Consider the following 26,876-nt stretch of genomic DNA (forward strand, 5'->3'; position numbering starts at 1 on the left):
GATCATAGGTCTACAATAGACAATGTGAGTGGTTGATTCTAAAACAGTAGTCTATGAGACAACTTTGTCACATGACTCCTTAAAATAAGGGAGTTGATTCTAGATCATTGGTCTACAATAAACAATGTGGGTGGTTGACAATAAAACAATAGTTTATGAGACAACTTGGTCACATGACTCCTTCTTAAAATAAGGGAGGATTGACTCTATATCATAGGTCTGCAATAGATAATGCCGGTGGTTGACCATAAAATAATAGTTTATGATGTACAATGCATCAATTGATAGTAGAAATAACAAGTCTAGTAGAAACAACAAGTGATTACAAATAACAAGTTTAGAATATTAAAAGAGTTAATTATCTTTATTATAATACCAGTAGCTAAAAGATCAAGAATGCTGCAACAATACTTTACAAGTCATTTTCTTGTGGCCAAGTTCTTTGCAAAAGGAATATTTATTTTTGCCTTTCTTCCTGCTGCCAGAAGAACTAGGTTCTAAAATGCTTGGCCATCATTTAAACTTTCTTCTACCCTTTTAAGCTCGACATCGGGTGGAAGTATTTTTGTAGATTGAATCTCATTAGGCACCACCTATTTCTCTTCTGTAGGGTTTGCGTGAATGGTTCCTTCATATGCAACCAAATATGTTGAAATCTTATAGAATGGAGAGGGGTGATCGTAAATGGAGGAACCATATCCATCCCCAAAGCTCAATCTCAGAGCTACCATTGCATGTGGGCGGGGTATTTTTTCCAAATCAAACTGACAGCAAGAACATGCGTTCAAATCCAGATCAACTAGTGCATCCTTGTTATGCCCGACGACGCCAAACTGGTTATTCTCTAATTGATGCACCCGGAGCGTGTCGCCGACAACCATATTATTCCTAATATTCTTTTCAACATAAGGAACAAAAAGGGTCAAAACACTTTTCATTTCATTACGTCGCTCCTCGAATTTTTCTGCAAACTTTCGAATAATATGATTGAATAGGCCAATGATCGGGAAGTCTCTTTGATCCTTAAGCATTGCGCTTAGCGATTCTGCAATGTTTGTTGTCAACACATCGTATCGGTTTCCTGTAAAGAAGGCCCTACTTCACTTTTGGAAACCAATTTTATTAGCGAGGCAGTTAGCTACTTCCATGCTTTTATCACACAATTGCTAAAAATGGTCAAAGAATTCCTTAGTACGGTATGATTGTGTGGAAGAAAAGAAATACTTAATAAAAATTCTACAATGAAACCTCTTGCGCATATTTTCATCAATGTGATACGTGCAAAAACTATGATGAGCGACAGTAAATTTTTTTTGAAGCCATTCCCAATAGACAAATATCGATTAGAGATAATGCACAATTCATCACTGTTGTCAGCAATGTGCCGCAATTGTTCAAAAAAGTAGGTCCAAGAAGCATCACACTCTTTATCGACTACACATAACGCAATTGGAAAAATATGATTCTTTATATCTTGTGCCACAGCAGACAACAAGCAGCCTCCATATCTGCCACTCAGAAATGTCCCATCAACTTCAATAACTTTTCTCATATACGTGATTCCCTTAATGAAAGCTCCAACAGATAAGAAAAAATATCGAAAATTCAATTTATGATCAACCTTCAAATCAACAATACTTCCTTCATTATAGGCCATCATAACATGGCGATACGCTTCCAACAAAGCATACCCCTCTTCATGAGTACCCCTGATCATAGCCTTAGCTATTTCACCTACCTTCCAACTCCTCCAATAAGTAAGATTTTGATTAAAATCTACAAAAATAGCATCTTTCAGATCTGACGGGGATGGGCCTTTTCCATTAACATACCGTTCCTGGTAATATGCACCCAAAGTCTTCGACGATGTGTTAGGATAGCAACTTGATATGTGTTGTACTCCGCATGTATGCTCGCCATGGTACTTGGTAATATAAAACCTATCGGAACTCTCATACTTTACAGCGCGTAACTTCCAGGGGCAACTCACATCTCGGCATGCCACTAAAGTTAATTTACTGCTACTCTTCCTCAGACGAAACATAAAATGCATTTTCACTTAAGCAATCTCCAACTGTTTCATTAGATCCAATTTGTTGTCAAAACATTTCCCAAGAAAAAAACCTGTACCATTAGTGTGGCTGTGTTGTGTAGCTAACGAGTCCATCAAGCCTTCATCTCCAGTTTCGCGGCTGGAAATATCTGGGAGCTCTTCCGCTCCATTTGCATCTTCCAGACCATACGAGTTCATTTCGTTGTCACCAAAATCATGTAAGTCATTACTAAATCCACTGAAGCCGTCTTTCACCATTCTTTCCTCCTATACTTCTAAAATTGGTGGTTGTGTTGGTGGCGGTGGTGCAGCTGCGACATTTGAACCTTGATGAGACCTTTCAACAGGAACTTCAGCCCCTTCTTCAAACTCATTTTCAGCCGTAAATATCTTCAAACAAGGCCTCATACCATCAATTGTAACATCAAGGAGGTACGATTGCAAATCATTGTCATTCTTAATGAAGGAAGGATGAATATTGTCCCTCTTCGGTACAGAGCTAAGCATATATGTAATATTCAAATTCCTCGGGGAACATGTTAGGTTTCCATGTTTAATGATGACATGAACAAATTCGTCAAATTGTACAATTGCTAGGTATACATATAGGTATTGTAACCTGGTCACGGCCCAAAATCCTAACCTGTCGTGATGACGTCTAACGTGGTACTAGGCAAGCCAATTTCTCGTTAGTATTTCCAACACTTTTAACAAGAATAAATTTAAAGCAATTTTAGTAGTAAAAGTTCTCATAACCGGGATAGAAAACCCAAAATATAATGCGTAATTCCCAACTATCGGGGTGTCACAGAGTACATGAGCATCTATACATCACAAGTATGGAAAACACACTCTATAATAGTCTGAGACCAAATACAGTAATCAAGAAGATAAGGAAGGAGAAACAAGGTGTGCGAAACAGCGGCAACTACCTTGGAATCTCTGGATAATCAACTGTGCGAAAAAATCAACATCCACTGTGTCCGGGAACACTGGATCTGCACACGAAGTGCAGGGTGTAGTATGAGTACAACCAACTCAGCAAGTAACAATACTAAATAAGGAACTGAAAGTAGTGACGAGCTTCATAGCTGAGTTCAATTACAGTAATTTCCAACATAACAATGTAGGCATGCTTGCAAGTTCAACATTTAATGCCAAAACAGTAATTTCATATCAAGTTCAACTGAAACATAAGATAATATCTCTCAGAAATTTTCAAAACAGTGGTATAAGACAGCTAAAGTGCAACAATAATGAAATCAAATACATCTTCTCAGGACCACAGTCACTCAACCATTCCATTCACTCAGCACTCAGTAGGTACCTGCGCTCACTTGGGGTGTGTACAGATTCCGGAGGGGCTCCTTCAACCCAAGCGCTATAATCCGCACAGACAACTCACGTGCTGCATGGACAACTCACGTGCTATAGTATCAATATCTGGATCCACACGGAAAACTCACGTACTGCACGGACGACTCACATGCTATAGTATCAATATCTGAATCCGCACGGAAAACTCACGTGCTGCACGGACAACTCACATGCTATAGTATAATATTTGAATCTGCACGGATAACTCACGTGCTGCACGGACAACTAACGTGCTATAGTATAATATCTGGATCCGCACGGACAACTCACGTGCTGCACGAATAATTCATGTGCTGCACGAACAACTCACGTGCTGCACGGATAACTCACGTGCTATAGTATAATATCTGGATCCGCACGAACAACTCACGTGCTGCATGGACAACTCACGTTCTATAGTATCAATATCTCACAATTAGGCCCTCGGTCCCACTCAGTCATAAATCTCTCCAGTCTCCCGCGCTCTCAGAAATCATGAAAATCAGCCCCAACAGAAATGATATAATGTATCATCAAGGAACAATATGGACTAAGATAAAATAAACAAGTAAACTGTGACTGAGTACAAAACAACAATTTAGCACATAATTCAATATGTACACGACCTCTGTGAGTCCCTACAGTACCAACACATAATCTAAACATTTGTGGTTCAATTTCTCTACTACGTGGAGAATGTACACAACAACAACAACAACAACAATAACAACAACAACCCAGTAAAATCTCACTAATGGGGCCTGGGGAGGGTAGTGTGTACGCAGACCTTACCCCTACCCCGAATGAGTAGAGAGGCTGTTTCTGAAAGACCCTCGGCTCAAAAAAAACAAAAAGACAAAAGGGAAAAAAGGAAGACAATATTAGTATCACAACAACAATCATAGGATAAATAGGAATACCATGAAATTCAGAAGAAAGATGCAAAGTAAAGGGAGACAATATTAGTAAATATTAGTATCACCACAACAGTCATAAGAAAATAGGAACACCATGAAATCTAGAAGAAAGATGTAAAGCAAAAGCGATATCTAGTAAATAGGACCTGCACTGAAAAGCAAAATAGTAAACCACAACATTCCCACTAGTTATCTTAGACAAAAACCCTATATGGCTAGTCCCACCATGTTACGAAGTAAGGCACGACTCAACTACCTCCTAACCTACAACCCTAATACTCGACCTCCACATCTTCCTATCAAGTGTCATGTCCTCGGAAATCTGGAGCCTCGCCATATCCTGCCTGATCACCTCTCCCCAATACTTCTTAGGCCGCCCTCTACCTCTTCTCTTGCCCTCCATAACCAGCTGCTCACACCTCCGTACCGGAGTATCTGGGCTTCTCCTCTGAATATGTCCGAACCATCTAAGTCTCGCTTCCCGCATCTTGTCATCAATGGGAGCCACATGCACCTTCTCCCGAATATCATCATTTCTAATCTTATCTATCCTAGTGTGCCCGCATATCCACCGCAACATCCTCATTTCTGCTACTTTCATCTTCTGGATATGTGAGTTCTTAACGGGCCAACACTCAGCCCCATACATCATGGCCGGTCTAACCACCGCTTTATAAAACTTACCTTTGAGTATCGGTGGCACTCTCTTGTCACACATGACTCCAGATGCTAACCTCCACTTCATCCATCCTACCCTAATACGGTGTGTGACATCCTCGTTGATCTCCCCTTCCTCCTGGATAACCGAACCAAGGTACTTGAAGCTGCCTCTACTCGGGATGACCTGCGAATCAAGCCTCACATCCATGCCCACTTCCCCTGGCTCAGCGCTGAACTTACACTCCAGGTATTCCGTCTTCGTCCTGCTCTGCTTGAAACCCTTATACTCAAGAGCCTGTCTCCAAACCTCTAGCCTCTCGTTAACACCGGCTCGCGACTCATCAATCAGAACTATGTCATCGGCGAATAGCATGCACCATGGCACATCCCCTTGAATATGGTGTGTTAACGCGTCCATCACCGGGGTGAATAAGAATGGACTGAGCGCAGAACCTTGGTGTAACCCCATTACAACCGAAAAATGCTCAGAGTTGCCTCCTACTGTCCTAACCCGAGTCTTAGCCCCATCATACATGTCCTTAATCGCCATAATGTAGGGAACCGACACACCTTTTGCCTCCAGGCATCTCCAGAGAATTTCTCTAGGAACCTTGTCATACGGTTTCTCTAGGTCAATAAACACCATGTGCAGATCCTTCTTCCTCTCTCTGTATAGTTCCACCAACCTTCTAACAAGGTGTATAGCTTCTGTAGTCGAACGACCCGGCATGAACCCGACCTGGTTGTCGGATACAGATACTGTCATCCTCACCCTCGCTTTAACCACCCTCTCCCACACTTTCATGGTATGACTCAGTAATTTGATACCCCTATAATTGTTACAACTCTGGATATCACCTTTGTTCTTATACAATGGAACCACCGTACTCCACCTCCACTCATCCGGCATCCTTTTCCCCTTAAAAATAATATTAAACAACCTAGTCAACTACTCCAAACCTGCTCTCCCCACACACTTTCAAAATTCCACCGGAATCTCATCTGGCCCGGTCGCTCTGCCCCTATTCATCTTACGCATAGCTCTCACGACCTCCTCAACCTTGATACGCCTGCAGTACCCAAAGTCACGGTGACTCTCGGAATGCTCCAATTCGCCTAGCACAATATCCCGATCCCCTTCTTCATTTAGAAGTTTATGAAAGTAAGTTTGCCATCTCCTCTTAATTTGGGCATCTTCCATCAATACTCTACCATCTTCGTCCTTGATGCATCTCACTTGGTCCAAATCCCGAGCCTTCCTCTCTTTCAACTTGGCCAGCCGAAATAACTTCTTCTCCCCACCTTTTCCCCCCAATTCCTCATACATACGACCATAAGCCGCAGTCTTAGCCTTTGTGACCGCCAGCTTAGCCTCCTTCCTAGATGCCTTATACCTATCCATGCACACTCGCCTCTCCTCCTCACCTATGCTCCCCACTAACTTCAGGTACGCCGCCTTCTTTGCTTCCACTTTACCTTGGACCACTTCATTCCACCACCAGTCTCCTTTGTGCCCACCAGAGACGCCCGTCGAGACCCCTAACACCTCTCTCGCAGCCTCCCTAATACAGTCTGCTGTCGTTGACCACATAGTGCTCGCGTCTCCACTGCTCCTCCAAGCTCCCATAGCCGACAACCGCCCCTCAAACGCTTGGGCTTTATCCTTAGTTAAGGCTCCCCACCTGATTCTCGGTCTTCCTCGAGTAGACCTTTTCCTCCTCTTTAATATAATACCAACATCCATCACTAAGAGCTTATGCTGCGTCGCGAGTATCTCACCCGGATTCACCTTGCAATCCTTGCACAACCCTCTGTCACACCTCCTGAGGAGGAGGTAGTCAATCTGGGTCTTCGCCACCGCATTTTGAAAAGTAACCAAATGCCCCTCCCTCTTCTGAAGGCTAGAGTTCGCAATCACCAACCCAAAAGCCTTAGTGAAGTCCAACAACGATGTACCTTCTCTGTTCCTCTCCCCAAAACCAAAGCCTCCATGTACCTCGCCATGGAATTTACACATAACAACAAATTATTTAACAATATAGTTCCATGGAATTTGACCAAGTCATAATTCCCACGATGCACGCTCACACGCCCGTCACCTAGCATGTGCGTCACCTCAAAATCGATCACATAACACATAATCCAGGGTTTCATACACTCAGAATAAAATTTAGAAGTGTTATTTACCTCAAATCGTATAATTCTTTACTCCGCTATGCCTTCGCCTCGCGAATTGGCCTATGAAAGCCTCGTATCTAGTCACAATTAATTCGATTCAGTCAATATAAATTATTGAAATTAATTTCATGTGAAAATACTAATTTTCCAACAAAATCCGAAATTTAACTCAAAAACGTCTCGAAACCCGACAAAAGTTACAAAATATGAACGTGCATTCAACCACGAGTCCAACCATATTAATTTTACCAAATTCCGACATCAACACGACCTCCAAATCTTAAATTCTTATATTGAAATCTCTAAGCCCAAATCCTCTAATTTCACCTCAAAAACACGTAATCTACTCAATTATAATCCAATATTATTGACTAACAATGATCACAAGTGACTTACCTCAAGTTTCCCGTGAATTCCCTCTTAAAATCGCCCCAAAACCATACTTGAAAGTCCGAAAATGACAAAAATGTCGGAACCACTATGTTTTGTAATCTGTCAAGGGGTTCCGCTTATGCAGAAAAACTAACCACATATGCGGTCCAGTTTTTGCGGACATGCTGCTGCTTCTGTGCCTGCTTCGCTTCTGCGGAGAAGAGTCCGCTTCTGCGAAGGAGTTGTTCGCTTCTGCGGTCTTGCCCAGCTCCCTTGCCTCCGCTTCTGCGAGCTCACACCTGCGAGCTAAATTCAGCAAGTGCAGTTACACCAGAAGGCCAAAATTTTCAGGAGCTGTTTAAGTCCAAATTTTAACCCGTTAACCATCCGAAACTCACCCGAGGCCCCCGTGACCTTAACCAAATACACCAACAAGTCTTAAAACATTATACGAACTTAGTCGAAGACTCAAATCATATCAAACAACGCTAAAAACACGAATCATATCCCAATTCAAGCTTAATGAAACTAAGAAATTTCAACTTCTACATTAAATGCCGAAACCTATCAATTCAAGTCCGATTGACCTCAAATTTTGCACACAAGTCATAAATGACATAAGAGACCTATTCCAATTTTCAGAATCGGATTCCGATTTCGATATCAAAAGTCAACTCCCCGGTCAAACTTCTAAGCTTAAAATTTTGTTTTAGCCATTTCAAGCTTAATTTAACTACGGACTTTCAAATAATTTTCCGGACACGTTTCTATGTCCAAAATCACCATACGGAGCTATTGGAATCATCAAAACTCCATTCCGGGGTCGTTTACACATAAGTAAACACCCGGTCAACCTTTTCAACTTAAGTTTCATCTTGGAAACTAAATGTCTCAATGGAAAACACTTACCAGATGAAGGAGGTCCACAATATACCACCTGAAATGATTTATCAATCCAATGTACCACAAATTTCTTCCCTAAATTCGACAGATCCGAAAACCCCCCAATTTGTCGATTTCTTCAAAGTAAATGATAAATCAAAAGAATGAAGCTTTGAGAGGAATGAGGAACAAGGGAGACAACCCCTGTGTGTTGAATGCAACAAAAACAAGCTACAATAGAGGAATCAACCGTGGGAAATGGGGATTGGGGCAGCAGTAAGGGATGGAATTTTTTTTTTTTTTTTAAATATTTGGTAATATTACATTTATATAGGTTGGAACCAAAGTGTAATAACTGAAATTTTAGGGATAAAGACTCAACTTCCCCTTCACTTTATAATCCAACTTAACTATTAATTAAGCATGAAGGTCAATCCTACAACAATTGAAATCTGAAGGTCACTTGGCCAATTCAAGTTTGAAAAGAGGTCACCTCACCAACTACCCCACGATACATTATAAAACGACATTTAACAACAATAGAAACAAGCTGTTAGTTTTGGCTAGGTGGCCTTAGACGCATCTTAAGTCCAAGATGAAACCATAGAAAGAAACAAGAAAAAAAATACTCATATGACATGGCAAAAATCTAATTTATCTTTCCACACTCCCAAGCAATGTTAACAACATGGACAATTCAATTCCTAACTGAAATAAGAGCCTTTTTTCTGAGCTCTACCATTTCTATAGAGAAGCAGAGGAAAAGAAATCAGGGAATAAATTACACAGCTAAAGAATAATTTGGCATACCCCTTTTTCACCTTTTACAGCTCTCAAAAAAGCTGTTTAGCTAAATCTCAAGGGCAGCAAAGAATACCTTTCACAAGGACATAGCAGAAACAATTTGTCGACCGCTCTTTGAGATTCTAGAACAAAACATAAACATCAATAGAACTGATGATAATAAGAACAATCTAAAGTATGTTCTAATCTCCTGCATTCCCAGCTCAAGCACTTCCATTTTCTTCCCATATCTACTTTTCCTTTCCATTAAATAACCATTCAGATAATCGTCAATAGAGACCCACTTCTCAAAACTGGATGCATTTGGATGAAGTTCCTTCATCTGGACTCCGCCCAAACTGAACAGTGTAAAGAATGCTGCAGACCAATCGTCGAGAACTCTCTGCAATCCAGAGTGAAAACGGCTGAGTGTTCTCGAATAAAATAATCGTTTTACTAACTGTCAACCTTTTTTGCTGGTAAAATCAGGCACATGAGAAAGGAGCATCATCAAAGAAACATAACGACGTACGTTAAAGCTGGTGATGTCGATGGGATTGAACATCTTAAAGCAGTCCTTTGATGAGGCTGTGCTATCACCATATATCTGCCAACCAACAGATACATGCATCATGTATACATATTAGATATTGAATTATCAGTAAAAAGATACTTGGCATTGAGCAAGGACTTTAGCTATGTATATAAATTGATAAATGAAGACAAACCTCGAAGGTGAAAGACATCGACACTCTTGCAATATCATACATATAATCAGTTGCTGTCCCATGAGCTAAATACCTGCATAAGTGCATAAGGTTGTAGTTAGAGTATGGAAAAGTTAAATCTAAGGCTAGACAATAAGTGAATGGTGACCCTAATATTTACTTCAAAGGGGGAAAACTGCGATCATTCTTATTTCTTAAAGAAAAAAGGGTAGGCAGAAGGACGAAATTAGATGTACACGTATTTCATGCCAAATATTGTGATATGAATTTATCATTATTCCTTTATGCATAAGTGGCATAACATCTATTTTTTTTTTCAGTGGTTCAATATCTATTTTTAGTAGTGAAATAGAGTACACTCACTAATAGATATATGGTGAGCATATTGCACAATATCTAACAGAAAAGCAATAGTTTAGGAATAACTGAATCGGAAATCTCCTTTCTCAAGCCAAGTAACTATAAAACCTAAAAAGTCATTTTATAGAGGATTAAAGTAGGTTGATTTATTAAATTTTCTGCATGCACAGCACTTCAGGTAGCTCCAATGCAAAATCTTGTCATAGTTCAATAGCTTTTGAGTATGCTAAGAAACACAGTATATCAAATCCTAACCTCGGATGGAGTAGAATATTCCGTCCTCCACTGGATGTGCTTTTTAAAAAAAAGTGACAGAATAGCAATGGCCTCAAAAGAATATTTTTCCATTTTGTATACATCAGAACTCCTGGTTGGGGTATTATCAAGTCTATTGCTTACGCAGATGCAGTACAGCATGCAATAGCATAGAGCTTAATAAACATATTAAACGTTCTGACGATTACAAGGGCAGCACGCACAATAAACAATAGTAGGGTCATGAAAATAAAGATTTAGGCAAGTCCTCCACAAACTTCAAGTCTGATACTAGTCAAATCTATTTGTTATGCACTAAATACAAAACCTGTTCTACGAAACTTAAACCACAAAAATAGCAAGGCATGGGTAAGCGATACAAACCCGACTGAGCCTCCGCCAGATCCAACTAAGCAACGATCCTTCAGTTGAAAACGATTCAGCTTTTCAAGCATTAATCTCATTCTCTGAGAAGGTAATCCTTCCGGCGTCGTGTTCTTGTGATCATATGGCATAAATAGAGCCTGAATAAAATGACATAAACAACCTAGAATCAGCATTTCATTCACAAAAGAAACTAGAAAGAATTATTCTCCAAAATTTCTGGGAGAGAATCCTACAAGGTCTCCTCTATGCCCTAAATTCTAAAACAAGTCATGGGGAAATCTTGAAAATAGTATCCTTTACATATGCAGAAAAACTTAGGAACAAAAAGCAGAAAGAAATACTACTAAAAGTTATACTTGCCTCCATTCCAGAATGCACGTTAACCCATATATGCGGTTCAAATGATGCACACAATTTCCGCATAATTTGTGTCTCAGGCTCACTGAAAGGGGCAGTCCCGGGATTTTCTTCATATGGATCATAATCCTGAAAAGGAAAGATCGAAGGGACAAAGAGCTGTATAAGCACATAACTGCATTAATTTGAACTAGTAAACACAAACAACATATACACAAGAATCCAGTATAGTAATATTAGTTGGTACTAAGTGTAAATATTACTTTAGCACCACCAAGATGGCATAAGCAACCGCCTTACAATAAGAAAAGGAACACGACCAGTCCACACACCAGTAACGAAGCAACACAACATCTAAACAAAATGAGAATTCCACTAATGGAGGTCTAGAGGGAAAACCTTTTCTTTCTTGCCCCAATCTACACTCCAGTTCCGATTAAGATCAACTCCTCTTCCTGCCAAAATTTTTTTGAACCTAGTTATCTCGATACTTCTCTAAAGAGTCAATTTTTGTGATCAGACTAGCAAGACGAATAGCTATACCGTTTCTTCTTTCACAGAGATCCCCTGCTTCTACAAGTTTGCGCCCATTCACATTCTCCATTGGAATAACCTGATAAGACAAATAACAGAGCATTCCCAAGTAACATTAGTTTTCAATAGAATTTGGTTACTCTCCAAAGTGATAATGATCTCTGTTTCCTTTTCTATTTTCAGTGCTCAGTATAGAGTAATTATTCATTAATTGCACAATGAACGAACTGAAAGAATTGAAAAGCAATATAGGACATAACATGCATTCTATTTTCACACTTTTTTGACTGCAAGTTCAAAATAGACTAGGATTTTACCTTTATGACAAGCCTATCAAGCGTGTTATTTAAATTAAGCGGGTATGAACTGGATAAGAATTCCTCTTCACTTAAAATGGAAAGAATCCGCAATGCGAGCTCCGTAGTTATGAGCTCCCTCCCATGCTGGCCAAAACTCTGGAACACAAGCAATTTATCTGTCAAAAACACCAGCAATGACCAATCTGAGAATTTTCTAACACTAAAGACCAAATCAGTATAATGTCTGGGAAAACATTAACCCAAAGTCTTTTCACAGATAACACTAGAAACCATCTACTTCCCCTCCTCTCTTCTTTTTTCATTTGAAGGCAACCATCTTTACAAGGGAAAGTGACCTAAATAGTGCCCACAAGAGGTAGTACACCATATACTTACATTCTACTAGAAATGAAGAGAGCAAAAATGGACCAGAGAAAGTAAACTTACAAGAAGGATCCTAAGCTTTGACTTGTCATCACAGTCTTTCCTGTTCCGGCAATAAGTAACTACAGTCATCTCTGCAAGATACCCTTTGTTTTGACTAGAAAATGTTTCGAGCTGCATAAACATGAATAAGATGGGATTATTAAGAGATGCCTGTTTCTGTAGTTTCAAATTTTCCAAAGACAAAAGATTGAAAAGTTAGGGGATAAGGGGAAACCCACAGAGAGCTTGCTCGGGTGTCTATGGACCAATGCTTCAATCTCGTCCAACAAAGCTCCCCTACAAGATATCATCAATCGATCTCAAATACACAAATTATATAAAGTATAAAGGAAAAACATAACAATGCCGAAAAGTGAACCATCGATCACCCCAATCCTCACCCCCCCCCCCTCCTCTATATCCATTAACTTTTATTCAGGTCCATTTCATTCCAATACTAAATAATTTTCTATCTAAAGCAGTAATCTTTCTAAATTCATAACAAAACAGAACACTGAAGCAAAAGTAGAGAAGCAGGTCATCACCTTTCTTAATACAGTCCTATCAAATTGAGTTAATAATACAACCATGTTGCAATCATACCCATATAAAACTCATTTTCAGTCTAAGTAATTAATAAGCTAACCTACTCACATCAATACACATCATTTACGATTCCTAGTTAATACTTAATTGCAATTAAAATTAAATTAAATAAACAGATAAAATCTCAGATATTTACCTGGTGTGATAAAGATCGTGATTGATAGGAGTAAGAGCAATCTGCGTGGCATTAGAATTTGAATTTCCATTGACAATAGAAGAACACAGAACAATCAACACAGCTCCACAAAGCAAAACTAACGGCGAAATGGGTGAAAAATACAAACGTCGCCGACGACGAAACCCCATTTAAATTACCAAGACAGAACCCACATCCGACGTTTCCGTGATGTGTCTTTTTGTTTTTCGACAAATCCCAAATCTTTTTCTTTTCGACAATCCCAAAACTTACAAACGTAGGAATTGGTTAAAGAAAATGTTGGGAGATGCCGGCAGTGATGTGGGTAGGGTGGGGGTTTTGGGGGGGGGGGGGGGGGGGGGGAGAGAAGAAGACAATATTGGTTAGGGAGTCGTTGATTTATAGAGGTTTAACGGCTATGATTGGATGGAAAAAATTTCAGATTTAACTGTGTTCCCACGCGCATGTTCCCATCAATCCAGTATCATTGTCACTTTGTATGGCTGTTTTGGGCAATTTCGTCAATTGTTGCTATAAAGTTTCAAAATTATTGTCTCTAATTATTTAGTTATTTTGCATTTGCACCCCAATATATGGATCATTTTTTTATTTGCACCATATTCTCTATGATTAATAACACCTTAATATATCCACTAGTTTAAAAATAAATTTCATTTTATGTGTTGAAGTTTGATATGAAGTTTAGGCATTAATCTATTCCTTTCGTATAGTTAAAAGATTTCGGTCTGGAAACAAAAATATCAATAAGGTGTTTTCATTCGGATATAAACATGACAGTATATGAAGTCTCAATGAAGTTGTTCAAGTGTAGATCCAATGCACTACTCAAGTAGACTTTGACGCATAGGGCGAGTGTAATTTTTTGATGCAAGGGTGGCTCTTCCCGGTGGACTGTATAAGTACACATGGATGGCTCACGTATGGCTGCTTATCAGGCGGATCGAGTGAATATTTACGTTTATCGGTTCAGTTAATCACTTATCGGCTTATAAATATAGTAATTCGCTAGCCAACCAATAAGACATCGGGTGACCTGGTATCGAGTTTGCGATTTATTTGTTAAATCAAATAAATAATAAAAATGAAGTTCATGGACTATAACTCAATAGAGATAAAGGGGAAACTTAGTTAATACATATTCCAAATTCACGAAAGGGAAAGGCTAAACAGTGTACATAAATAATTGTCTGAACAAGTGTAAAACTCCGTAGTACTGAACATAAACAATTGTATCAAAATAAGAAAGGAAAGGGCTATAGCATTGCCACTCACGGTTTATCAAAATAACAAGGGAAAGGTTATATACATATGAGTAAAAATATCAATATAATAATTCTTAACGTGTTAACAATTTATTCCATAAGAAAATTGAGTAATCCGCCTCCACTGATAAACCGTTAATTATAAAATTTTAATCTTTTTACCAATCGTTAATCCGATAACCCGTATGGTTTTACATGGATAGTATAGGGTCGAAAGGGATAAGAGATGTTTTTAAGGGAGAAAATATGTTATCTCTATGTCAAATATAGATGCATTCAGAAACTAGTCTTTTGGTTAAAAGAATTATATATGTAAGTAGGATGCTAGAAACAATTGACTTGTTTGGTTCTCTTGTGACATTAGTACTACCATTTAGTATCTAAAGTATTTGAAATTGTAATTCAATGTTTAAGTTTTTACGTTGAGAGGAATGAGCCATAAAACTTTATGGCAATTACAGAAAAAACTTACAGCTTATGAACGCAAAAAGAAAAAAAAGCTACTCCTTCCACTATTAGTTGTAGTTAGATATTGGAAGGAGGGAGAGGAATATTTGAACTGAGTTTAAGTGGACCATGAATATTTACATGTTTAAGGCCAAAGACTTCATTTTTTATTTTTTTTTGGGTTTTCCACTCGATGTCCGGTACCCGCATTGGAGCCCAATTCGAATTCGCATCGCGTAGGGTTCCATTCGGGGAAACGTTCTCTGCCAAAGATTTTTTCATACTCAGGACTCGAACCTGAGACCTCTAGTTAAGGATTTCATCTTGAAATAGTAAGAGGGCTAGGGTCTATAGAAGCAAAAACCACGAGCTCTTGATTACCTACTAACATGTTCATTTCTTCCTCATCCAATGTCACCCATGCTTCAATTCCATCAACACACTTAGTTTCCATAAGTATAATAAGATTCATGAAAAATGAACACCTTGAACTTATACTGCTAATCCATATTGGTTTTCCAAATCCAAAATCAATGTCATAGAATCCAAACTTGCACCAACTAGTAAAACCATAGTGATCTGCACCTTTTGTGCAAAAATCTCCAATTTCATTAAGAGATTTTCTCATCAAATTAAACCCTTCATCACTTCTCAGCCTTTTGACATAATGATCATCGATCCTCCTTATAGATTTTCGTACTTGATTCACCAAATCAGGCAACCCCATTTCATGTTTAGCAGTATTCTTTGCACTTGATAGCCAAAGAAGATTTCCAAGAATGTTTTCAGGCAAAGCTGGTGCTGCTCTTTTTCTCAAGTTCACAATGTGTGTCAGTAGCGAATTCGAAGGCCTCTTATTAGAACAAGATTTCTCTTTGGATGCAGCTATTGAACATTTCCATATAAAAGATGAGACAACCTCAACTTTTGTAGGATGTTTTATATGTGAGCTAGTTGACATAGTTTTAAGGTTGTCTATAGCAGAGGCATTAAAAACAAACCTTCTTGTAATAAAATTACCTTTCTTGAACAATGAACTCCACATGGTCATAGATGTGTCTCTTAACCACAAATCGTCAGCTGGGAAAAAATAATTAGCCATTAAATTAGGACATTGTACTTCATTTGAACTACAGGCTAATCCAGCCCAATATTTGAGAAATGTACTAAGGCCTACTCCATCAAGAATCTTATGTGCTATACATAAACCAATTGCAATTCCACCACATTCAAAAACATTAATTTGAATGTTAGTCACACAATCCCCTCCAACTAATTCCTTAAAAGGAGGTTGACAAGGAAGAAATTGACCAATTGATTCGAGGTTTGGTTCGTTTAGAAACTCGATTAGAAGGCAATTAACATTGGTCGTAACATAGTTAACTCCTTGATCATTGCAATCAATAGAGAGTTCATCTTTAAACCTTCCCGCAAGTGGATAAAAGCGAGACAAAGTATCAGCTAGTGATTTCTTTAACAATGCTGATTTTTCGTGGACTTTAATATCGCCAAGATTTGTATAGAAGAGTATAATAGGTGCATAGGAAGCTGGAATGAGCTGATCCAAGAGACAAAGACTAAAGTTTTTGAGGTGATTTGGTGTTGGAGATGAAGGTTGGATCATTTCTGTAGAAATGAGTTTAACTTCCATATTGATCATCTTTGGCTTATGAAAGTTGAATGTGTTTTGATGTAGGAAGAAAGATGAATAATGCAAAGAGCTTATAAAGATAGTTGTTGAGTGACATAACAGATGCCTAGCAGCATCTTTTAACTTTGTCCTGTACATAAATGCTAGAAGAAGGAACCATTCTAGAAATCTTAGTAATCTCTAGTTATAGTTTCATTAATTAATTGTACATGGATAACAATAACATGCCGAATGTAGCAATTCTTGTTAGGCATGAATTTGTCCCTTATTGATTATAAGAATTTGTTAGGGATATATTAGATATATGCCCTAGGTCCAATCTCATATTTGATGTTTTGAACATATTTTTGTGAATGTTATTTGATATAAAAATATATGGCATTTGATATTCATTTATCATAGTTATTATTAATTGCTTGATTAATTTAATAAGGTCCTTGATTAAATTTTAAGACTTGTCATCATGATGGAGATCATGATAATGAGAGTAAAGTCTCTACAACTTAATCTAAATTTTGTTCTTGATCGTAGGATTATTAATTTGGACATTAGTAATCTGGTTAGATCAATACTTATGTGATCGTCTTTATGGGATAAAGTTTAGTTGATATCATTAACTAAATCACATAAATAGATGATGTATATAGAGATATGATCATTGAACCGATTTATTGGATAATTCCTAATGGTTAGAATTACCATAAACTGTCAATAGGATATTTTCTCGAAGAATATGATGTAAGAGTTTCATTTGACTTGATATCATTATAGTAATTGACAAGTTATTTATTATGCTTTGATACTAGACACCTATGGCCCTAGGGCGATAGTTGAAAGGATATTGGATACGATTAAATACTTGTAGAATTAGTGATTGATCAAGATAGAATCTGTCAACTCTTGGTAATGAGTTTAAGCTCCATGTTGTCATAAATTATAGCCGACCAAATTAAGACCTTGGCCAGGGTGATTGAATGAAAGAAGAAAAGAGTTTCTTAGGTCATTCAATGGTCGATTATATTTGACATGAACACATAGTTAGTCGCCTATTAGGATTTGACAGTTGAACCATATCCCAGGGTGACCCAGAGCTATAAGGACAGAAGGAGTTAATGCATTATTCTTCTACGGGTTCTTGAGAGTAAATTGTATACTTCATGATATCCGGTCGTTAAGGAGCGTTGCTAGACGCCACCCTTGATTAGTATATTAATGTGATCAATTTACTACCGGCTCAGTATTGAACCTATGGGGTTGCACACTAACGAGTGTTCTGATCTTTGCTAAAGGATTAATTACTTTATTATTTGATAATTAAATTAAAGAATTTAATTAGTCAAATAAATTAATTTATTAGTCCAAATGAAATATTATTATATTCTTTGCTAGCACAGAGGATATAATTAGTATTGTGAACAAATTGAAGCTTTCTATTTAGAATAGAAAATTGAATTATATCTCTTGATTAAAATATATATGTGATATATATTAATATTGATTTATATAAAGATTGTATATATAATATCAATTTAGTCTTGTAATCCAATTTTGAATTGGATCAAGTAATTGACGTGAAAGTCCAAATTTGACTAACGTGAATTGGACGTATTGGCTGCCGTATACCCATTTGGAATGGGATTCAAATTTTTCCAAATAAAGGGTTCCATAATTCCAATGTTCGAATGGACTTTTGAGAAGGAAAAAAATAAGCTTCTGTTATAAGAAAAATCAAATTATGGTGAATGTCTACTCTTCTTTCATGATCTTCTCAAATGCTTAATGACATATTCAATGACATATTTCTATGCTTAATGACATATTTTTCTTCACTTTTCATGCCAATATAAAGGCCTTGTAATAAGTAGAAAAATACACACAATTGAAGAAGAAAATCTCTTCCTTCTCTCTATCTCCATTTCTTGTTCATATTTTACTAAATTGCTTTTATTTCATAACACGTTATCAGCACGAATTGCTCATTTCATGATCTTCTACGTCAAGACTATGTAAATTATAAGCAGACAATGAGATCAAGTACAATGAAAAATGTCTTGGATGAAAATATAAAGATAAGTTTTACATCCATCTAAACTCATTCATACTTTCATATCTTTGCATTAACTTTATGTGCAGTGTTTAGTAAAAATATTTTTTTCAATTGTATCCAGTGAAATAAAGAACTGGAAAGGTATGCCTTTATTTGTTACATCTCTTATAGGGCAAAGATAATATTCCAACGTATATATATGTTCTGACCTTTTACATACTATGATAGATAATTATTAAGGTAATTTAGTAATAATATTTTTACCATAACATGATATATTTCATTGAAAGCAAAATTGGCATATATCCTAACTAGCATTTTTGTTGCAGAGGAACTGTTTCAAGATTGAAATAGTTATATATGTCTTCTTGAAAGTTAATTTACTTATGCCTATAATTATGAAGTAATAATATTCTAAAGGCTCGAGTGCGAGTCCAAGTGAATTTTGGCCTATTATACCAAAGATTGAGGGTAAGACGATGGGTTCAAGTCCCAACGCACTATGTTGATGAAAAGACGTTGGATTCAAGTTCCAACGCATTATGGCCTAGCATGCCTTTATATGGGTAAGTCATTGGATTTGAGTCCTAATGTACCATATTGATAATAATAATAATAATAATAACTAAAGAAAAAATAATATAATTTTCATGAAAAAGCATGAAGCTTGTCCCACTTGATTTGCTCCATTCTTGAAGTGAATGTGATAGCAATGCATGATAAGTCTAAATAAAGACAAGTGGTTGACCAATGAATGTGGGCGTGCGAAAGGCCAAAATAATACTAGTTATCACTATGGTAATTATAAAAAGGGAGAAATTCTTTGAAGAGAATGTGACTTGTGATAAACATTAAGATTGCATACTCATTCCTGAAAGTGAATGTGAAAATATATATATGATAAAGATTATGCATAATAATGTATTTGTGCATAGTTGGATAAATACTTCAACTCACCTCTAAGGGACGTTTGAGACAAAGAAAGATAAAGAATATTATTGTGTAGTTACATGAATATATCATTGGTCGCATGCATATGATACGCCAAAAATATTTTGTCATGCCTTATGAAAGTTATTAAAAGCAAAATTAAAGTAAGAAATTATTTTGCTTGTGATGATTTTGAACATGACAATTATTATGATATGATTCTCTTTGTGAAGGAGACATTCATTATATGGATGGTGTGACAAAAAATCTTGTAGTACAAAAGCAGTTAAGAGCTCTGAAAGAACTAATTTGTTACTACCCGGATGAATGAAATTGTTCATGACATTATATTACTGAAAAGAAGATTGAATATCTTTATATTACTATAATCATACCGGGTAAATATGAAAGGTTACCTGGCTTTTCTTCTATTTATACTACACAAGTATAAGTATTATGATGCAATCATAAGCCACAAGTAAACTAGAGGTTTACTGAAATAAATATTAGTTGGCATGACCGGTTGACCATCTCGGTTCAATTATGATGCGAAAACATTAATTGAGAATTACATTGGCATATATTGAAGAAATATAAGATTCTTCAAGAATTCTCTTGTACTGCTTATTCTCATGATATACCAGTTAAGGTTGGGATTGAATCTATTGATTTCTGGAACGAATAAAAGGTGATAAATATATGGGCCCAGTCACCTTCCATATGGACCGTTTACTATTATATGATTTTAATAGATGCATCTATTCTATGGTCACATGTACATTTATTATCATTTTGTAGTTTGGCTTTTGCAAGATTGATTGCTCAAATTATTAGAGCACAGTTCCAGAATATAAATTATGATAATTTATCTTGATAATACTGGTTTAAATCCAAGTTGGTTTAACAGAAATTGTATGCCTCAAATTATATCTAAACCATTGGTTATGAGAACAAAATTGCCAAAATAAAATTTGGTATGTGATATATTATTTAATATACAACAGCACTTGTACGCATCTAGCCAAGTTATGATAAGTTCTCCCTATCACAATCGGTTCAGGGTCAGGAACCAAATAATTTCCATCTAGAAATATGGATGTGCTATATGTTTAATTATTCCACCACAATGCATAAAGATGGATCCCCAAATAAGGCTAGGGATATGTGTTGGTGATCCCAACAATAGGGGGAGAAAATGGGCAGCTGAAAATAATAATGTATGTAATGAATTATTATGAGTACATCGAGATCCTCGTACGAGAAAATATGAACTTGAAGTTCAAGTGATAATTTATTTGCAAAATATTGCCAGACGTATTTGCTGACCCAAAGCTAAATGTCATATTCAGCTGCTAATGCTCCAAATAAAATAAAGTTCATAATGAATAAAGTCCATGGCATGCATAAAGCATAATAGACTAATCGGTTCTAAAGATAAAACTCCTTGAAGAAGGAGAGGAGCAAATGTTCAAGATGGTCATAATAAGGAGGCAAGTGCTCTAGAAGAGCACCATGACATAACACTTCATAAGACCTCATGGGAGAGGCTCAGGTACCTGAAAATAATAAGATAAAGAGATCTCAATAAGTTATGTCTTTATTGGGTAATAGTAGAACCGATATAAAATGATCGTCAACGATATTGTTAATATAATGCAGCGCTCAATATTATTAATATTAACAAGGATCTTGAGCTCAAATCTGTCATGAAATTTGGACAGATAAATGATTGGCCAAATGAAAAATACGCAATGAAAATTGATTTCAAATGAAAAATATGAAGTTGGACGGATAGTCCCAACACCTGAAAGTATAAAGCCATTAGAGGTATAAATGTGTTCTTGTACGAAAAAAAAGGTCAAGTCGATAGACATAAAGACGACTTGTATCACAAGAAGATTTGTAAATATCCTGGCATTGATTATATAGAGATATGTTCTCCTGTGGTGGATGTCGCCATTTCAGGTTTTAATCTGGCAATACAAGAAAAACGTGATATGCGTATAATGAAAATCATTAAAGGATTTAAATTGTTCTGAAGCATATTAAGGTTTCCAAGAAATTTATTAAATAAAGCTTCAAAAATTCTTATACGGATTGAAACAATCAGGGCGCATGTGGTATAATCGCCTGAGTGAGTACCTGTTGAAAGAAGGGTACAAGAATAATTCAATTTGTCCTTGTGTCTTTATAAAAAGATCTAGATCTAAATTTGTTATAATCACCGTGTATGTTGATGATTTAAATATCATTGGAACTCATAGGGAGTTTCCTAAAGCAGTAGAGCTTCCTAAAGTAGTAGACTATTTAAAGAAAGAATTTGAAATGAAAGATCTTGGAAAGATAAAATTTTATCTTGGTCTACAAATTGAGTATATGAAAGATGAAATTTTTGTCCATTAATCAACATACACTAAAATAATTTTAAAGCAATTTTATATGGATAAAGCACATCCATTCCGACCTCATGAAAATAATGAAGAGCTTCTTGGTCCCCACGTACGATATCTTAGTGCAATTGGTGCACTAATGTATCTTTCTAATATACAAGGTCTAACATAACTTTTTCAGTTAATGTCTTAACAAAATATAGCTCTGCTCCTACAAGGAGACATTGGAATGGAATCAAACACATATTACGGTATCTAAAAGGGACTACCGGTATGGAATTATTTTATGGCAATGATTGCAGTCCTGATCTTGTTGGTTATGCCGATACTGGGTATTTATATGACCCACAAAATGTTCGATCTCAAACATACTATGTGTTTACATATGGAGGCACTGCCATATCTTGGTGATTGACTAAGCAATCAATCATGGTTACTTCATCTAATCATGCTGAGATAATTACTATTCATGAAGCAAGTCGAGAATATATATGGTTGAGATCTATAATACACTTTATTCGAGACAAATGTGGTTTGAAGTGTGACAAACTACTCACAATTTTGTATGAAGACAATGCAGCATGCATAGCCCAGTTGAAGGGAGGATTCATAAAAGGGGATAGGACAAAGCACATTTCACCAAAATTATTTTTCACACATGATCTTCAAAAGAATGGTGATATCAATATGCAACAGATCCGTTCAAGTGATAATATGGCTGATTTGTTCACCAAATCTCTACCGACGTCAACCTTCAAGAAACTAGTGTACAAGATTGAGATGCGAAGGCTCAAGGATGTGAATTGATGCTCTCATCAGGGGGAGTTAATACGCATTGTACTCTTTTTTCCTTACAAGGTTTTGTCCTATTGGGTTTTCCTTGCAAGGTTTTTAACGAGACAACCAAAAGGCGTATTTCTAAACATGTGTACTCTTTTTCCTTCACTAGGATTTTTTTTCCATAGGGTTTTTTCCTAATAAGGTTTTAACGAGGCACATTATCTATGGACATCCAAGGGGAGTGTTATAAGAAAAATCAAATTATGGTGGATGTCTACTCTTCCTCCATGATCTTCTCAAATGCTTAATGACATATTTCTATGCTTAATGACATATTCAATGGCATATTTTTCTTCACTTTTCATGCCTATATAAAGGTCTTGTAATAAGTAGAAAAATACACACAATTGAAGAAGAAAATCTCTTCCTTCTCTCTATCTCCATTTCTTGTTCATGTTTTACTAAATTGCTTTTATTTCATAACAGCTTCTTACTTTTCCTTAACCTATTGGAAAAGTATTATTCACGTGATACACATACATACATACATACATACATACATATATATATATATATATATATATATATATATATATATATATATATATATATATCACGATGAAAAACGAAAAAAAAAGAACACACACAAAAGGTTTGGCAGAGCTACACAAATAAAAGAGAGCATACTTTGAGAAGGAAAATTAGTTTCCTTGTAGTGTTACGTTAAAGCTGAAATTTTGATAAAATTCCACCCGGTATTTTTCATTCAATTTGTTCGCGGGTTTAATTGATCAAAGAGTTGATAGCAAAGATCGGTCTCGATTTGGATATGCATAAAGTCTTTGCACTATCGGAATTTTTTTGAAACGAGACTCTCTTTACCATGTACATTTTAGATCCGATCTTTGACATGCAAAATAAATTTTAAACACGAAAAAATCTATCTAGGATTGTTATTGTCTTCCGCTGTATGTTATGAACACCTCCCTCAATCCAACAGAATTTTCAAAGGTGTTTATAATGTTTTGCTCTACTCCACACATTGTCTAAGGTGTTGGGTTGGAGGTCAAATTCTTTCACATAGTATTAAACCTGAACTTTGATGAGTTCGTTTGAACCCTCGCGTTCTCTCTTCACATTATATCGCTATGAGCTTCTCTCTGAACTCAACTTAAATAAAAAAGAAAAAACCAAACAAGGGCCCACGTATAAACTGTTGAATCAGATTACACGTGGGGGTATGTTAGAGAATACTTGTTCCTCATTGGTTGTGTAAGAGATTTCAAAGGGGTTTGTTACATTGTCAAGGCGTTACTATAATTGTTTCTCTTAGTTATGTAAGAGATTTTCAAAGGGGCTTATTTATTGTCTTGCGCTGCTCCACTCATTGTCTTATGGTTTTGAATTGAATACTCATATTATTTCACAATTATCACAAAAAATTGAAGAGCACTATATGTTTGATGGTGATGTCTATGTAGATTAATGCAATTTGTATGCCTAAACTGATGTTGCAGGCTAAAGGATCCTTTCAAGATAAACGTTCTCTTGTATCGCTTTTGATATTGAATATTAGTATAATTAGTTAGTGTGTTATTAAAATAGCTGATCAATTTAACAAACATTTTTTCTTACTGAATTATCACAAATCAGAACCAACCAACATGACATATTGCCGCTGCACCACTAAGGGTTGTGGTGGAATGGATAAGATCTCTCAATCCTTAACTAAAGGTCTTGAGTTCGAGTCCAGGAAATGAATTTTTTTTAGTAGGAAGGCTTCAACATTTTAATGAGCTTTACGCGGCGTGAATCTAGATTAGTCAGGGCTTCAGAGCGGGAATCGAAAACCGGTTTACCCTCCTCCCCACTCCCGAAAAGGAAGACATATTGCCGCTGCACCATGAGCAAGCTACTACAACTTACGACATGGCAATTGGCAAACTGCAAAATCTGCGTTATCTTATTCTTTGGCATTTTCGTTACCGAACATTAAACACGACATATATTAATGTTTTTATTAATCCATGAGTGATTATGAAAGATTTGGTGCTCTGATATATACAACACAAGCAAAGTTTCGGGAGATTTTTATGTTTCTTAATGAAATTATATTTGGTATTTGATTTAATTGGTTTTCATTTTATATGTGTCAAAAATGATTTTTATCATTTAAGGATGCAAGTGATCGTTTGTCTTGACAATTATATTAGCCTAAGTTTTATATTTCATACCAACATGTAAACATGAAAAGTTGCATTTTGCGAACCTTAACACCTATGTGTGAACCTTTTTTTTTGTTGTTGTTGTTGAGAAACCCTATGTGTGAACCTTAATTTTATAGTATTTCTTACAACTTGATTTAATTAACTGACATGGATGTTGAAATTACTGTCTAACTGTGTGAATCATCTCATTTAATTTAAATGTTTATAATCCAAACTGATACTTTTTTTTTTGGTAGCAAATTCAAACTGATCTTTTGGTGCTTAGAAACTAAACTAATTACTCTTACTAGAACAGTTCACAGGTTAATGATGTGTATATTTTGTGGGATAATTTGTTACTTTAAAATTTATTTGGAACCATTCAAACGAATTCTACTACCATCCGAAACACCTGTCTAATTTCTAGAGTAGTATTATCTTCGTTATTATTATATTTCACAAATGATGGATAAATCTTACTCGACGTCTTTCACAAAACAAAAGAATTAAATATTAAAAAACAAAGTTAGAAATGGAAGTAAAAATATGGTTAGAAATGGACGAGTCCTACTATTTTGTTACACATGTTAACTTTATACTATCATCGGATTAATAAATGGACGTAAAAAAGTTTAGGCCACTTCAACCATTTTCGAATGGCATCTCTCTGTTGACATTCTCTTTATTCAGCTAAAAAGTCCATTGAAGGCCATCTCACCTTTCTCATTCTCTTCAACCAATTTTGTTGAATGTTTAATTTAATATATTAGAAATCACATGCATACAATATATGATTTAATTAAATAAATGTTTACTTTAAACAAAGTAAAAGTTTGTTTACTATTATGAGGGTTAGTTTTATCATTTTAGTGTTTTTAATTCACATTTTATCCCCCATAATTTTCGCATAACTACATTATTTATGAGGAAAACAGGTAAGCGACCAAACATTAGTATTATAAATTAATGCATATTTTTATGTGAAGATTAAAACTTCTTAAATCCCAACCAAACGGCCGTTTAGTGTTAAATAGCTAGGACAACAATCTCAAGTGATATGTGGAACTTGGTGTTGAGGTTTTATTTTAAGATGTAATATTCTTAAAATGAGGGTGAATGGGAAATGGAGGGAAAATGAAATTTTGAGTAAAATTTTAAGTTTTCCCCTCTTAACAATAAGACATTGTCCCATATTGGAAGTGGAAGACATTTTTGGTGGGTATATATATGATTGCTCTTCTTGTAGCTCTTAAAGAGTTAAGAAGAAAGCAAGCCTCGCGCCGTCGTCGTCGCTCGCCCGGCTCGGCTACGGCTACGGCTACGGCTACGGCTACGGCTACGGCTACGGCTACGGCTACGGCTACGGCTACGGCTACGGATTTGGATTTGGATTTGGATTTGATGCTTGAAGATAAAAGAACTCAACATACAATTAGCTATACATTGCATTCCTTCCTCTCAGCATTTCCATTCGATTTTCTGAGTATCTCCTCCTTTGTTCTGCATTGTTTTTAAACTTCAAACAAAGCAACTGTAAGTGTGATTTGCTACCGAACTTTGTGTTCGCCGAAACACTGGGGTTTGAAGTACCGCTACACCAGTGTGTAATTCGTTCTATCCTGGGAGGAAATAATCCATTACCTTGGGTACTAGGAGGGGATTAAATTCCTTAAGGAAACACTGTGAATTCAGTGGGCTCGAATTCATTATTATTGTTTCATTACGTTAACTTATATTTTGCAGAATTAATATTTACAAATACAGGAATATTGACCGGGAATAACAATCTTAAGGAATTTAATATTTATTTCTGTACTTGTGTTATTCTTATTATTCTGCAAACTAAAACCTT

General features: G+C 36.3%; 3 protein-coding genes across 3 annotated transcripts; all 3 read right to left on the reverse strand.

The window, feature by feature from the left end:
* Positions 1 to 593: 593 nt before the first annotated feature.
* On the reverse strand, positions 594 to 2,053 carry LOC138910570 (uncharacterized). The gene is made up of 2 exons (XM_070201812.1): positions 1,249 to 2,053; positions 594 to 1,081 (listed from the first exon to the last, which is right to left on the reverse strand). The coding sequence occupies exons 1-2, from the start codon at positions 2,051 to 2,053 to the stop codon at positions 594 to 596; spliced, it is 1,293 nt and encodes a 430-aa protein (XP_070057913.1).
* Positions 2,054 to 9,057: 7,004 nt separating this feature from the next.
* On the reverse strand, positions 9,058 to 13,611 carry LOC104086033 (uncharacterized). The gene is made up of 11 exons (XM_009590180.2): positions 13,290 to 13,611; positions 12,787 to 12,844; positions 12,569 to 12,679; positions 12,140 to 12,277; positions 11,832 to 11,901; positions 11,688 to 11,743; positions 11,292 to 11,417; positions 10,929 to 11,068; positions 9,930 to 10,002; positions 9,734 to 9,808; positions 9,058 to 9,604 (listed from the first exon to the last, which is right to left on the reverse strand). The coding sequence occupies exons 1-11, from the start codon at positions 13,457 to 13,459 to the stop codon at positions 9,299 to 9,301; spliced, it is 1,323 nt and encodes a 440-aa protein (XP_009588475.1). The 5' UTR covers positions 13,460 to 13,611; the 3' UTR covers positions 9,058 to 9,298.
* Positions 13,612 to 15,338: 1,727 nt separating this feature from the next.
* On the reverse strand, positions 15,339 to 16,670 carry LOC104086034 (stemmadenine O-acetyltransferase-like). Its single transcript, XM_009590181.1, has one exon. It carries the CDS (start codon positions 16,668 to 16,670, stop codon positions 15,339 to 15,341), a length of 1,332 nt encoding a protein of 443 aa, XP_009588476.1.
* Positions 16,671 to 26,876: the final 10,206 nt, after the last annotated feature.

This window comes from Nicotiana tomentosiformis, chromosome 4 (genome assembly GCF_000390325.3).
Source record: "Nicotiana tomentosiformis chromosome 4, ASM39032v3, whole genome shotgun sequence".
In the NCBI taxonomy this organism is placed as follows: domain Eukaryota; kingdom Viridiplantae; phylum Streptophyta; class Magnoliopsida; order Solanales; family Solanaceae; genus Nicotiana; species Nicotiana tomentosiformis.